Source organism: Anopheles stephensi, chromosome 2 (assembly GCF_013141755.1).
Source record: "Anopheles stephensi strain Indian chromosome 2, UCI_ANSTEP_V1.0, whole genome shotgun sequence".
NCBI classification, from domain to species: domain Eukaryota; kingdom Metazoa; phylum Arthropoda; class Insecta; order Diptera; family Culicidae; genus Anopheles; species Anopheles stephensi.
The window spans coordinates 33,430,403-33,446,369 of NC_050202.1; the positions used below are offsets into that span (position 1 = coordinate 33,430,403).

The following is a 15,967-nucleotide window of genomic DNA, read 5'->3' on the forward strand; positions in this document are numbered from 1 at the left end:
CCGTATTCCTTCTACAAACCGTTTATCGAAGGTCTATATCGTGAGTGGACAACATATCCCGTCCGTTCTAAGAGCGTGCCTATGCCATAACAAGCCCCTCCATTAACACACTCATTCATACAATAATTCATTTATCGAGTCATTCATCCTCAGACATACAAGCGAGAAACAACACACAGAACAGACAACCAGTAGAATTGAAAGGAAAGATGAAAAAAAAAACTAAACTAGTGTACCGTTCGCTCGGTAGAATCCAAAAATTGACCTCAGGCGTCGACATTGTTTCTTTTGGGATACCCAGACGATTTGAAAATATTTCTCCCTTCCTCACCCACTACGGATTGTACGTCCCTCTAACCTACTCTTGATAGTCATTCTTCTTGGTGTAGTGTGTCCTGGTCACCCACAACTAGAAATCAAAAATGATCGAGACGATCAGGTCCAAGGCCAGATTTATTTTTCGTAAATAATCTAGCCAGCCTATCTCTCACATACCCAATTAAATGACCAGGTGTCGTAATTAGGACCTACAGCCTTTTTTAACGTTCCGTCAATTGCTCGTCTTCGATCCACTCTTTAACAACAATCTGCAACATTCATCGATACCGCTAACCGTCCAGCGCCTTCATCTGCCAATCAATTATCCCGGCAGGTTTGGCGGACGCATAAACGCCATCACTCCATCTTAATTTGAGCCTACCACGCCTCCTCTATCCTTGTGGACGGTCTGACAGAACATTGCGGGCTGAGGCGTCCGGTGCCATTCTCATGACATGACAAACCCACCGGAGACTGACGAGTCTAATTCACTGCACTGTGGTGAAATCATCGTACAGTTCATAGAGCTCGTCTTTGTTGCCGAGCCTTATTTGTCCTTCCACACATACGGGTTTTAGCCCCTTCTGAGCATCTTCCTCTTGAACGCGGCTAATAGGGTTCCATCATTTTTGGGCAAAGTCCACGTCTCAGAGGCGTATGTGAGTGCTGGGATAGTCCCTAAGCCGGATTATTACGCTAAAACTTTTAATCTGATCTTTTGAGTACAGCTGTGGTAGCATGCTCGCAGACAAACTTATGAATTATAATAATAATATTCTTTGTATTTAATAGTAACAGCCTGACCCTATTGCTATGATAATAATAATAATAATAAACAGAAAATCTGAATAATTTTGAAATGAAAATCGAAAAAGTATGTAACAGCCCTCCCCCCTCAAGGGCATCTCCATATTTCAACTCCCATTTATAATTTGTTAATATTGTCGACACAGCTTTAAACCATCCCATTAGACAAATCCAGCCCCAAACGAAACGCTTCTCGAACGTTCTGAAATGGATTCATTACATTTCCATATCGATAGTGCGCAATCGTTCGTACATAATGGAAACACCCGTAAAACATGAATGGGTAAGCAAGCGAGTGCGGCCACCGACAACCGACCCAACAATGCGATGCGCAAAAGGGTGGGGCCCAAAAATCAACAACAGCAACGAGAGAGAGAGAACTAAACAAAAAAAAATCTGGGAAAAGGATTTTCCAAGCCGTACACCCACGGTTGGAACGCCCGAAACTAAGAAAGCCCTCGGCATGCATAATGGTTGCAAAATGTCGTACCATGTGGGTGTACGACATAGCTCACCGAAATAAAGCGCTCGATAGAAAAGTTTCGATCGCCAGACGCTAGATAGAGTGGCAGAATGGCAGAAAATAGAATCACTTGGCGATGGTTGGGCAACAACGATCGAAAAAAGACACGTGGAGCAGAAACACGTCCGAAGAGACTGAGAGATAGAGAGAGAGAGAAAGAGAGAGAAAGAGAGAGAGAGAGAGAGCATTTCTTCAGTCCGACATGTGGAATCGACTCCTCGCACCGTCTCCATATGTCCCCTCAAACAAAAAAAGCTTGCCGCAATTAGAAGCCCAAACGAAGTGCAAAACTTTTTGCACGTCGGTTACTGATGCGAATCTCGAGTAGTTCATTCCATATTCATACAAGGGGTAGGATTTTTGGATTCGGCTAAGGTTGAACGTGACCCAAGTTGAGTGCAGGGCCGTGCATAGTTTCACACGTCGTAAAGCTCGCGCATTTGTTGAGGTTTGGTAAAGAATGTTCTCTCCCGCTAAGACAAAACGGGCCGACAAGAGGATGCGAAAAGGAATTTAGATCACTCATTCAAGACTCCGGTCACATTCTGGCGCAAAGGTCGACAATACCAGGAAAACGCTCGGTGCTTATGCTTCTGCCGCGCTCGGCACACTTGCGACCTACACTGGTAAGCAGCACTTTGATTTTTCATTCCGAAGAGGGTTTCGCGGCGTGGGAAATCTGAATACTGATTGCCAACTATGCCTATGACGATGTTTCTGTGTGTTTGTTTTGCTTTCCCCTTCACTTCCATGCCTCGGCACCAGGGCAAACATCCGCCCCATCGTGGATGGATATTAGAATTGAGCCATCTTGTCGATCACTTCTTCCGTTTTTGCGGGGCACTTTGGTGCACATTTTTCCGGAATATCACAGTTGCCATCGTCATAAACAATTCTCCCCAAAGGCACCAGCTCGATGGATGAGTCACCAGTCTTTCGGGGGACATCATTGTCATTCATTGATGCGACCGTGCGATGCGCGCTGGCTGGCTGGCGTTGTTTTTTTCCCACGGGCGCGCACTTTTCATTCATTCATTCGATGTTTCTGTCCGGTCAAAATGGGATGCCGAAAGACGCACACGAACGGGGGACGATGGTGGTGTGATTTTTATTCAATGAAATAGTGATACCAACACCCGGGAGCAATCCTTGGATGGGGTGCCAGCAGAAGACAAGGCCCGTAAGCGAGCCGGAAGACCTAAAACCCACGTCGGAATCTTTCTTCCGGCACCGGATATGAATACTAGACAAGGTCAGCACGGTAAAAGCGGCTCTATTCTTTCGTACTGGCCGGGTCTATCCGTCAGGCCATCGTTTATGCCGTTGAGTGCTTCCCCTTCGTCGACCTCCCGGCACTGGTTCGGAAAGTTGCCGGAAAGATGGCGTCTGTTACGCACGCTTTCTAACGCCAGTGTCATTCTCGTCTGTCCGCTTTTTCGGTGGTGACGTAGTACCGTAGTCCCACTCGAAGCAAGCCCAGGATCAAAGGGGAAGCATCAAACGAAAGGCTGCAAGCACGCGTAAGGCATAAGGCGTAAGATCGACGAGCAGTAAAGAGTGCGAAGAGCGCTAAAATTGATTTGCCTGTTTCCAAGATTATGCTTCGCTCGTTCTTTTTTCTTCACGTCTCAATAAAAGTTCAAACTAACGAGAACCGGGAAGATAGAACCTGGGAGGAAAAGAGTGGGGAGGCGGGGGTTTGGCAATGAAGACAAGAGATGCTCAGAACAGCGAAAAAGAGGAAACAGAAATAAAATGGTCGCGCGCGTATCATAAAACGCAATGTGGGAAGATTTGTGTAATGGCTTTCTGGTCGATGAAGCGCCTGAATGTATGTGACGCATTCGCGCTGCCAGAGGACGTGTACACGTTCGCACGTCGCACCGAAAAGTTCTAAAGTTGGTATCTGTCTTTTCCCTTTCCTTTCCTACGCTAGCTATCGTCAGTGCATATCGTCAGATCTTAAATGGAGCCTGATTCATTCTCGTTCCGAACTCGTTCGCGTTGGCGTGAGAAGAAAGTTTCTGGCGACCGTCCGCCACTGGGCAAAGATTGTGTCCACTAGACGACACGACACAGCCAGGTTGCAGTTGGTGCACGGATATTAATTTCGTCATTTCAATAGAATGATTCATTTGGCTTCGATGAGGTAGCATTGTGACCTTTTTTTTTTTGTGCCATAGCGTCTTCGTTGAGGGTTTCGGCAGTTATGGTGGGTAGCAGCGGCGGCTTTCACTCCACGCCGTTGGCATCGCTTCAAACCTTACGGGCAACGCTTCGCGCAGCTTACGGAGGGACTTGGGTTGAATGAATTATGCTTCCACTTCTGCCGCCATTATCAAGGTTACGGAACATTGTGCCCATGATAATCACAATATATTATCCTGCTTTGCGAAGGATGTCTACAGCTACAGGCGAGTGTGTCTGTGTGCGTTTGTAGCAGCAGGAAACGGGCGCTTGGAGACGAAGCTTTTGGCCGTCCGTTTCGTTTCGTTGCATCTTTGATGCGACTCATTTCACTTAACCTTAACCGTGAAAGATGCAAAATTTTGGACCCTTCCTTTCAGGCTGTTGTTTTGTTTTTGATCGTCATGCTTTGTTTTCATTCAAACCCACAATGATAACCTGCGGTGGAGCTTTTGTGACGTCCCAAAGCTATCAAAACAGTTTCTCGCCGTTATTGGTAAATAGTCAAAACCATAACAAAGTTTTTAAATAGAATCTCTGTAATAGCAGCGAGTTCCTGATAAAATTCGATCCAAAATCCACCTGATGCTTCGCAAATTTCATCAGCAAATTTCGTCGAAAGTCAAGCCGGTACCTTGAAGCCAATATTTTTTCTTAGACAAACTTTCGCAACCATTGCCAGCAAGGCAACCTCCTCCACCGAAATGCAAGCAAACTCACGCACAAGTTAAGTTAGTCATGTTTGCTATACTTTATGTTGGAGAGAAAACATTACACATTTTCCCCACCCCAGCAGCAGCAGAGGATCAGAGCACGCCCGATGGCTCGATACCGATCACTTCTAGCAACATCAAATACTTCAAATTCACCAAGCCACCCATTCGTCGGTTGTTTACTTTTGCTTTGCCCATCCCTCGCGCTCACCCGAGTGGGAGCAGCCCATCGAAGCGATATAGGCAAATTTTCCACCGGCTTTCGCTCTAGCTCGACGCTCGACAGGATTTGTTCGCCGTTCGGCAGTCCAAACATCCGGCACGCTGTCTGTGATCAGCGTCGCAGTGAATACGGCTAGCTTGCAGGAAAATTCACCAAAGATAATAATAGCGCTGGAACAAAATATGAAACACGGCACTGTTGCCACGTACAACGGGCAAACGATATGGGAGCCCAGCTCATGTCTAGGCGATGCGTGTGTCAGCAGCTTCATCCGGCGAAGCTACGCGTACCTGTAGCGAATTCTTAAGCGAGCGAGTGCTTTCTTTCAGATAACTACTTAATTGACACCGAAACTCTGTGAAACGTTATGAAGTAAAGCGTGAGAGGCCCTTTTTGGTATGCACACCGAAGCGTTCGGCATTTATCTTTGCAGTGGATGTCGTAACTTTGTTTTTGGAGCAGCAGCAGCAGCAGCAGCATTAACGCTACGATGCTTGATGGATAGGTTTTTTTTCGAGACAAAACAAAATTAATTTCCTCCTTCAAGCAACGTGCCTCGTGGAGGGAAATTTTATGTACTTTCTTAGGTTATTTGTGTGAGTAACGACTCATTAATGTACTCACGTGTTAAGGGTGCACAAATGCATGTAGGATTGTTTTTTGTTGTCCTTTGAGAACAATAGCGCTTTTGAAGGTTGTCTAACAGACAAATTCTCCGACAAACCTTCACTTATCACATATCGAATGGATCCGTATTCTGGTTGCTAGTTAGAGAAGTCTAACTTTCGTCAAGCTTTTGCTTTCGTCAAGTCGCACCAAACTCTTGCTACAAAAATGATGACTTCGATTCGAAGATGTATCAAATATTAGACTGATTGTGAAATTTAAAAATAATTTAATAAAATTTATTACAGTGCTACCAACTTCTTCTTCTTCCTTGGCACTACTACAACCTCAAGAGGTCTCGGCCTGCCATTTCTGGCTTCCTTTGACTTGACATTACCCGTAGCAAAGTAGTCAAGCCCTACGTACGGGGAGGCAGTCTGGATGGGATTTGAACCCTGGTCCTGCCGTGTGAAGACCGGCGCCGCTGTCGCCTCGGCCACCGGACTGCCCCACAGTGCTACCAACTGCATAAAGAATGTTTCTGTGCATTTTTAATAATACGAAATATTTTAGCTCCGTGGCATCCGTTCAGCCGTTTCTTCTTATTCTTCTTCCCGATCTTTATGGTTGATACCATGTCATATAGAAATGTCTGCAACAATTTCATACACAAAAAATCCAACTCCTCTAGCCTGGGTGTACTGTAAAATACTATCGATCTTCTTAGCAGAGAATGATACCTATAAGGGTGAGTTTCCTGATATTTGGTGTTGGATTGATCGGATTATTTGGTGTCTGCAAATATTGGACAAATTTCTTTTGTCTTATAACTTTTCAAATTGACGGACTGAAAAATGATACGTTGCCAGCAGATCCCTTTTTCATAAACTATCAGCCGTAATGAAGGTTTGGTTGCGTGAGAACAAATTGTACAAATTCCACACATTTTCATTTCAAAATAAACAAACACCGTAATAAATAAGTAAACTTGCTTAGTTTTTATTCGTAAGCAATATGACTTGGCTCCCTTCACTGTCTAACGAAAAGTTAATTTCACAACCATAATACTGATTTCTCGATTTAGAAATTTTTTGTCGAACAATCGAGCAGGGTAATAACGACTTGAGTTTTTTTTTAAGAATCCTTCAAGCAGCTGATTTCTTATAAAGTCTTTTTAATCAATGAAAGAAACAACCTATTACATCGATTAGATTGTGCTGTGAGTCATATATTAGAACTTCTGTGAGCAAAGCTGTCAAATTTTGTATCAAGCGTTAGATCATTGGAATATACGCCTAAAGTTATGTTAAAAGCAAGAAAACTTTAGCCAAATTTGTAAATAAGTAATTTGACTTTTACGTCCTAAATATTCGTGTAAATCAATTCACATACCACGGAACACATTCCGCGTGCATCCTGTCCATATAAGTAAAAGGGCAAAGAAAACACCATTTTAATTGCTCAAAGCGTCCTCCAAGCCGAGGATTTCCTCATAAGAAGCTTCGTTTTATCGTTCCGTATGTAGCGCGCGTGTTTATTTTCCCAAATTAGTAGAAATGCGTCGATCAAACATATCTCCAACTCCGGGTGGATCCTTTCAAGGGTGCGCTTATCCATTCAAGACGCACAGCTTTCTTTCCTTGATATCAAAGGAAATATCTTTCATGAAATAAAAAACCCAGTAACAACATTCCACCGAACATTCCGACACGATGGCTTTCCGAGATTCCTCGCCGGCTCGAATGAAAATAGATCGGTTCGGAACGATTGTACTCGTTCGGTGTAAAGGCATCTCGACATCTTCTGCCATTTGGCGTTGATTTCGTTTCGAGTAATTAGACGACAAAACAAAAAAAGATGGCTCCAAATTCGCTCATCACACTCCCCGTTGACATCGGAACAGTTTCTCACCTTTCACCAAGATTTAATCGACTCAAGTTCATCCACCTGCTGACATTTATCGACGCCCGAAGGTAGAGGCGGACCGAAAACCCCTTCAAACAAAAAAACCCAGTATCTATTTGACCTTTTCGAAAAACCAAACATTGCTTCGTCGGAAACTCATTTCCAGCGTGTTTCGGGATTGAATTGAGAAGAAATTAATTATCGGAAAATGGTTTGCGTCGCAAGAGGGGTTCGAATTTTCCACTGAACTATCACGTCTCAGTTCAATCATACACGACGATGAAGTAAGGATCTTCCGTGATATGCTTTAAGCCGCTTTAAAATTTTCTCCATTTTCCCACTTCGGCTCGTTACAGATTTCGCCCCTTGGAAAGGCGGTCCTCATCACCGGCTGTGAGTCACCGCTGGCTCGCGCCCTTGCCAAGTATCTGGATGACCTTGGGTTCACCGTGTTTGCGGGCTTCAAGAAGCTGCAGGACAGTGACGATGCGACCGCGCTGAAGGAAACCTCCTCTGGGCGCCTCAAATTGCTCCAGCTAAGCGTGACCAGCGAGGTCGAGGTAAGTGGGTGGCCCATGGCCCGATGCGGCACGATCTTCCTTCCATCCACTATGCACTTTGTGCGGTAGAGGTGCGCCTGATTTGAATATGATAATGAACGCTTCTGGGTGCCGGGAAAACCATACTCGCCATGGTTCGCTTCATTCTTTCGATTTGTTTTGCTCACCAGAACAGCTTCAAACCATTCCGCAAAAAGACAATCCGAGTGTGTACTCGCTCCAAGCGCAAGCTCCGCGCTTCAAATTGTGCCATTGACTTGGGCTAAATTTGGTGTGCGGCAAAACGGCTCACGGGGTGCACGCAAATGAATTTCATTTGCCAAATGACGCACCACGCGCTGACCTCTAGCTGGGTCGGGAGGTCAGGAAGTACGTTTTGAAAGTGTAAGATCTATTTATGTTTGTTCTTCCCGGTGGACATGCCGGTTGCACAGCAGGCGAGTAAGAGATATGAATATCTCGGTAAAACTTGGTTCTTTATTTGTAGGGAGAATATTATACACCTTTTTGTTGGTGACACTGCAGCATCGCGAAGTCCTTTTCTTCCAAATAAAACTACTTGTTTTATCGCCAGAAGCATTTATTAAAGATTAATTTCTATCTATAGGTAACATGTCTCTATAGGGGCGGTCCGGTGGCCGAGACCGGGGTTTAAATCCCATCCAGACCGCCTCCCCGTACGTAGGGCTGACTACTTTACCACGGGTAAAATGAAGTCACAGAAAACTAGAAACGGCAGGCCGAGACCTCTCGAGTCCGTACGATCTATCGAAAACATCATGGTCATTTGCAATATGTCTTTTATATAAAGTTAAGTAATTTAAAGGGGCCTTGTCGAATAGGAATCCTGCAACCTGCAATAATCGTTGATCGATAAATACATTCATTGTCAAGTAGTCATTTTCATTCAAATACAAATACAGTCAAATACAGTCAAATAATAGTCATTTTCAAAAAGTAAGATGATCTCATTTTAAATACTTCAGAAGTGGGGAATGACCAAATATTACAGCGTAACGATTGATTAGAGTACATATGGTCAAAATGATCGACGAACTATAATTGAACATATGTTCCTACTATGTTTTATCTCCTTCTTCTTCCTTGGGACAACAACAATCACAACACCGTAGACAAAGAAGTCAGCCCTGCGTATGGGAAGACAGTCTGGAAGGAATTTGAACTCCGGTAATGCCGTGTGACAGCCGGCGCCGTTATCGCCTTGACCACCGGTCTGCCCCAAAACGATTTTTATTTCTTAGCAAGGAAGTTGAAAATAGCTTTGAGCTTTGGAGAAAGACAAAATGTCTTACTTACTTACTTATTTAGCGAGCGCTACAACTGCTTCGTGGTTGGCCTACTGCAACAATCCTCGATACCGCTCATGGTTTAGCGCCGTCCTCTGCCAATCCACGCATCAAAATCTTCTTCTTCTACTTCGGATGGTCAGGTCATCTATCCGTTTCCAGAGAGCTCAGTCTTGGTTTGCACTCCTCGATCAAGGGCGGAATCCTATCTTCGACAGATCAAATTCCACCTGATCCAGCCAACGAGCTCACTGTGCTCCTCTACGGGCTTTCTCATTACGTGCCACAGCCATCGAGAAAGGTTGTAGCCTCCGTCAGGATATCAGTGTCACCAAACAGTTCAGCTTCATTCAGATTCAATCTAGTGCTTCAAACGCCTTGCTCGCAAACGCCTTCAAAGATAGACCTTTGCACCCACCACTCGAAAATAGTGCGAGTGCATTGCCATCCTCCGTAGGCATAGTGCAAGCATAGTATCAGTGTGCGATGTACCGTCTTCTGGATTGCAGGAGTTTGTTGAGCCCATAGTAGGAGAACAATGCCTCTCAAACCAACTATGAACTTCGCTGCTAGGTTGTTATCAACAACCTATCACGGTCACAGCCTCCGGCAAGCCGAAAGTTTGTCTTCACGATCACTCCATTTCCGTTTAGGCCTATCACGCCTCATCTGTACTTGTGGACGGCCAAAAATGTCTGTACGGGCTGGGTCGTCCGGTGCCATTCTCATGACATGACCAGCCCATCGGAGTCTGGCGATTCTAATTCGCAGAACGATGATGAAAACACCCTAGAGTTCCACGCTCGTCGTCATTGTAACAGTTCCTCCATTGTCCTTCCACACATAAGGGGCCAAAAATCATTTTGATCATCAAAAATCTTCAACAAATCCTACCGGCCCAACAGTTTTCGTTTACTGTGTAATACAGCACATTGCAGATGTAGAAAATCCAAAGCCTCTCCGCTGTGACACTTTCGTCTAGGAATCGAAAAAACGGCGAAGAATATCCTAGAAAAGAACGCCGTCTTCTATATCTCAGACAAAGTCGCCCATGTGACGATCACTGAGTATGAACAGCTCTCACTTAACTTTAGCAGTTCTTCATCTTCTTCTTACGTGGCTCTACAACCTTGAGAGGTCTTGGCTTGCCATTTTGGCTTTCCGTGACTTGATTTTACCCAGACTTCGATAGTTAAGTCCTGCATGCAAGGAGGCGATCGGGATGGGATTTACTACCCGTTTCTGCCTTGTGACGACCCTCGCCGCTATCGCCTCGGCAGTTACTAATAGATATTTTGAGCGACTTTCTAATGGAAAATTTCATCTAACCAGCTTAAATTTGAATCTTAGTGACTACGATTGTCACAACAGTAATGCAACATAGGAACGGTCATATTGTAATAAGTTAGTAAAAATCGGTTAAGGAGAAGTATAGACACAGTGGAATCAAAGGAACAAATCAAGTTCCATTTGACGTGAGTTACATGAGCCTGATTATCAGTGATTAGATTATTCCAGTTTATTAATTTTTTGATCAAATATTTCTACTTAATATTAATAGCATGTTTGTTTCCTCACTATCATGTGTCCTTCTTACCTCGTCCGAGGTTAGTTGACTGTATTTGTATTACATTACGGTATCAAAACGATCCATATCACATCACGTCACATGTTTATGCCACAACAAAGTGCAAGTGCGTCCTAACGAAAACACACACAAGCGAGCTAGCCCGAGCGGAACGAATTCGCTCAACATAAATTGCTTTAAATTCATTCAACTCCTGTTCATGGCGCTCAGCAGCTCAGCCCATGATCACAGTGGTATCCCAGTGATTATCAATTCGGAGTTTTCGGAAGGACCATTCTACTCCGATTTCGTTAAATTTTTTGAAATTTTTCCTGTTTTTGGATTTATCATCATCCTTCCCACACTATCAACGGTATGAAAGGACCATTGCTGCTGCTGCTGCTGTTGACCTACATCCAATCGTTCGAGCCATTCGGAAAAGTGTTTCCTTCAGTTTCTTCGTCAGCTGCCGTAAAAGGAAACCATCCCAGGGTTTGGGTCATTTTTCAATTCCTCACTCCACGTTTGCTCCGCTGCTTTTAGAATCCCACACCGGTGTCCGGTCGAATGGGTAAGGTCAAACGGTACTGCTGCGTAGGTGCGAATGGGGTCTTATGCTCAAGCAGTTTCAGTTTGTTTCCAATTAAATTATGATATATCCTTTGGGGCCATGCAGACCCATCTCCCGTTTCGCTCCATCCGTGGTGATTTTGTACCAGCGTGGACGATGTTATTGAAAGCAATCTGTACAGAAAAATCGTCATCCAGCTTAAATCCACACGGAAGCCACGGTTCTCGTCCGTCCCACGTGGGAGTTATGCTATTTCTTTCACGCTCCAAAAACCCGAATCCGAAGTGGATTCGGTTCGTTACAGCACCCAGCAACCACACACCCATTGGGCGAAGGTTGTAGATGTCGTTGATGTGTCCTTTGTGTGTGTATGTGTGTGTGTGATCAGGAAAATTCCAGCACACCGAACGTTCTCTCACGACGGCACATCATGAAAATGTGCATGTGCAGCCAGCTTGTACCTTTATTCAATTCCACAAATCGTGTCAAATCTGTTGAGCACCCAAAATCGTAGGTAACGCTCCCGTGTGCCTGTTCTCGTACTTATACACGTCCGTCCGAGAGTTGGGAGTTTTTTGTTGGAGTAAGTAGAACCCAAAAAAAGGAAGGACAAATTGATCCAAAATTTGAATTCGTCGAATTTGGAACCGGTCCAACATCATCTTTGACATTTTAGTATGGAAATGTTTGCACGTTTTCACGGTCACAATGTTCCGCGTGAAGAGCTTTCCGGGAAAGTAATGTGCAAAACATGAAACAATCAGAACTATCGCAAAACAACAGCTTCGCTGCAGCTGTACCCAGTGGTTGGCAATCCGTGGAGGCTCGTAAATCTTGATAGTATAGGTGATGCAATTCACCTCACAATAGCTTGAAAAAGCTTCATTTAATTTTTTTGTGCATTTCATACAGTTTCGTAACATGCAAGTGTCATAAACGAAGTCTCAGAGTAGTTGTAATACTTGCATAAAACCCGCTACTTTGCAGTTACAGGTTCGATCAATCTGCATTCAGCTTCGTTGGGCATAATGGAGCGAAATTCTCAAAGTTTGCAAGTTTGCTCAAAGTAATGCAACATATTCCATAGCTATTTGACCCATTCAGCTGAGTTGTCCGGTTCGACATTCTAGGTAGGACTACCGTTTGATTCCAAGAGTCCCTTCCAGCTATGCTGATGCTCTTCTGACTCATGTACCAAGGTCATTACTAGTGGCTAGTACCATATCCATTAAAGAGTGGACCTACAGCGGTGAAATGACTGGACACACTCATATTAGACTCGTAAGAGAATATTTGATATTAAATCTTTTGATGTAGCTTCAATGATTCTTCGCCCTAGCTTATTATGCTAGGATTTTGCAAAATAAAAAAACATCGTTTTATCGAATCCAGGGTTGGAATCTTATTTTACCTTATTTAAACATCTTTTCGATTTTGGACTCTTTCTTTGTCTCATCTGTGGAATAACCTTCCAAACTTATCAGGTCTATAAATATGTTTTTTTTTCGTTTTTTTTTTTTTACTAATGATGCCTCATAGGTTCGAATGGATATCGATTTCATTCAGAAAAGTAATTTCTGTCACTTTGTACGACCTTTTCCCATCTTTTGGGCAGATTGTGGATTCCTTGGAACGGCGCTCTATGTCACGGGGCTTTAGCTCATGTGGCACCCAATGGCCCCTGTCTTCCGGATCATTTTCTTCTTCCTTGGCACTACAACCTCGAGAGGTCTCGTCACGGCCTGCCACGTCACGGCCTGCCTGCCACAAGCCACATCTGGCTTTCTGTGACTTAATTTTACTCGTGGTAAAGTAGTCAAGCCCTACGTACGGGGAGTCGGTCTGGATGGGATTTGAACCCTGCCGTGAGAAGACAGGCGCCGCTGTCGCCTCGGCCACCGGACCTGTTCTCGATCTTCCGATAAAGCGTGATCGCCATAGTATGCGTCTCGGTGGACGAAGTTTTCATCACAAAGCAATGAAGGAAAATTCCCCGTAAATACACTTTTTCTGGAACGAATGTATTCATTTTGCAATCACGCCGAAAACTATTTGTTTATTAATTGATGAAACGAGAGCTACAGGCAAGCAAACCCTGAACAACTTTTGCCAGGTTGTGCTAAAGTAAAAAAAAGTAAACGAAGCATGTAAAAAACCGTCAAAAGTTGTTTATAGACCTGATAGTATATAGCAAGCTGCTAAATAGGCGAATATTACAATCGGCTCGTCTCGTCATATCAAATCCGATCAAGACCGCCTCCCCGTATCTAGTTGAAGTTGAACCACATTTATTAAAGGTTCAGAACAAGTTTTAGGATAGTATAGAAATATGAATAGTGTAACTACTCGTTAACTACTTCAGAAGACCAACCAACAAGTTTAATTTGAATTCGATTGTTTTCTTAATTCCTGCGTAAATATAGCTTCAATAATTTACACAAATGAACATCGCTAAAATTTTGAAATCATTCCAATCCATTAAATCATTGCCGACCTCTGACCACCACCATGTACATATGCAGCATTTGCGATGAATGCTACCGATACTTGACCAAAACCCATATTTGTTGCGGAAAAAGCTTTTGACGGGCCACCATTCTCGGTATGCATATTTTTAGCTGTCTATCTACTGTTATCGGGGTAGCCCTCCCCACACCTAATTCAGTGGCTTCGGCTGCGTACAGAAGATTCCCGCGAATGCTTTGTTTTGTCCAAGGTGCATATTTACCGCCACATCCTATTAGTGCCGACAGATAGCCGATGGCGGTTGTTTCGTGGAAACGGCATGCCACGCCGTTCACAAAAGAACAAGCAATCAGTAATACGAACTCGGGTCCCTTTTTTGTTCTTTTTTCTTTCCGTCCTCCACGTGTTTGATAGATGCTGGAAGCTTCACTTTACATCGCTCAACATCTTCCCGCCGGTGAGTCGGGGCTGTGGGCGTTGGTGCACTGCGACCTCTGGAATGCACTCGGCGAGCTGGAATGGGTCCCATTTCCCGTGCTGCGAAAATCGTTCGACGTTAACGTGCTCGGTAAGTACTGGTCCGTGTAAAAAATACCGTCATAAAATATGCCCGCTGACATGCGCTGTTCTTCTGCTTGTCACAGGTGCCTCACGCCTGACACAGATCATGTTGCCCCTGATACGCAGCGGTAAGGGTAGAATCGTATTTCTGTCGTCGGCTCTCGCCCATCTACCGTCGCCGGTGCGCGGTGTCCTGTGTGCAACGCAGGCCGCCATCGAAGGATTTGCCGTCTGTCTACGCAAGGAGCTGACGCCCCGTCAGGTTGGTGTGTCGATTGTGTGCGCCAGCGAGCTGACGGCCGGGGACGCTTGGCTGGATGATAAGGATATGCGCGATCAGGCCAAATCAATGTGGGCACTGCTAAGCGAGGAGCAGAAGAACACGTACGGTGAAGATTACTTCGAGCAAGCGATCCGTTCGCTGGAACCGTTTTGCTACGGGGTAAGTGTGTGCTAGGAAATTGCCCAACGTACTGCATCGTGTTTTCCGTTGAAATTAAATTTCAAATTCAAATTTACAGGATGGCGATTTTCATGCAACTGTTCGCGCTTTGTCCGATGCGATTGTGCGCACATTTCCGGTGTTTCGCTACACGCCACTGACGTGCAAGGAAAAGTTTCAGATCATCGCTGCCGAGTATATGCCGAGCTTGCTGTACGAGATTCTGTTTAAAGCTTAACTGCCCACAGGGTGTAGAGAGCGTAGAGGTGTTTGTATTCGTTTCGCTAGTCGATTGATGTTCTCATCTGGGACATGCTGTAGCTTTGCTAGCCGGATAGTAATCAAAGCTCTGTTATAAAGATTCTTGTGTTTGTTTAGTGACTAGTAAACATGTAAATGTATAAAATACCGAAAACCTACAAACTGTTTTTTGTTTAACAAACTTCAATTGAAAGAAATTACTGAATCAATTTACTAAATCTATTACGGTCTATTGGCTAGTGGCAGGCATGTCTACTTATGGCAGGTAAATATCCATACCATTGCCCCATAACAAGGAGTATCAGGGTACGAGGAATCGATAAGCTTTGCAATTGTATGGCCGGTATGAATTAAAAGGCTATTTAGACAACAAAAAAATTAATTTATAGTAATTCGATTGCATGCACAAAACAATATCATTTTGTAAATTCATGCCACCAAAATAAATAAATATTGGTTCAATGTTGAATTAAAACTTGTTTGAAAACATTTTTAGGATTGGGATCTTTTTCCCAGTGAAGTTTTTATCCCCCATTCCCAGTGAAGTTTTTAAATTGAATGTGGACAATTTTTGGTAAACTTCAAGTTTATTGAAATTTGTTAGGAAAACAATATTTTAACGATTGGAAAATAAGAACACCAAACCTCCCAAACATTAACTTTACAAACGGATATTCAGATATGACAGTCATTTTATATCCACAATTTGGACGTTTGTTTAGAATGTCTAATAACGTTAAATACTGTTTTTTTCCATACCCGTCATCTCTACGACCAGAATACCCGTGTATTAAATGCATTTTAAATGGAGAATGAAACATTTCTATTTCAAAATTTTAATAACTTTTTTTAATAGTAATTATTCATGCTTTATTTAAAAAAATAATAAATAGTCCGCAAATATTATTAAAAATATTAATTTTTTTCCACAAAACATGAATTTTATCTGG

General features: G+C 43.7%; 1 protein-coding gene across 6 annotated transcripts in view; it reads left to right on the forward strand.

Moving 5' to 3' along the window:
- The window catches only part of LOC118507913 (D-beta-hydroxybutyrate dehydrogenase, mitochondrial-like), a 47,174-nt gene extending 31,999 nt beyond the window's left edge, over window positions 1-15,175 (forward strand). For all 6 annotated transcript variants that reach the window (XM_036047207.1, XM_036047210.1, XM_036047208.1 and 3 more), the window contains exons 4-7: window positions 7,639-7,842; window positions 14,168-14,321; window positions 14,398-14,756; window positions 14,836-15,175. In XM_036047207.1, the coding sequence (XP_035903100.1) occupies window positions 7,639-7,842; window positions 14,168-14,321; window positions 14,398-14,756; window positions 14,836-14,994 (876 nt within the window). In that variant the 3' untranslated portion in view covers window positions 14,995-15,175. The remainder of the gene's footprint in view (window positions 1-7,638; window positions 7,843-14,167; window positions 14,322-14,397; window positions 14,757-14,835) is intronic.
- The last annotated feature ends 792 nt before the right edge of the window (window positions 15,176-15,967 follow it).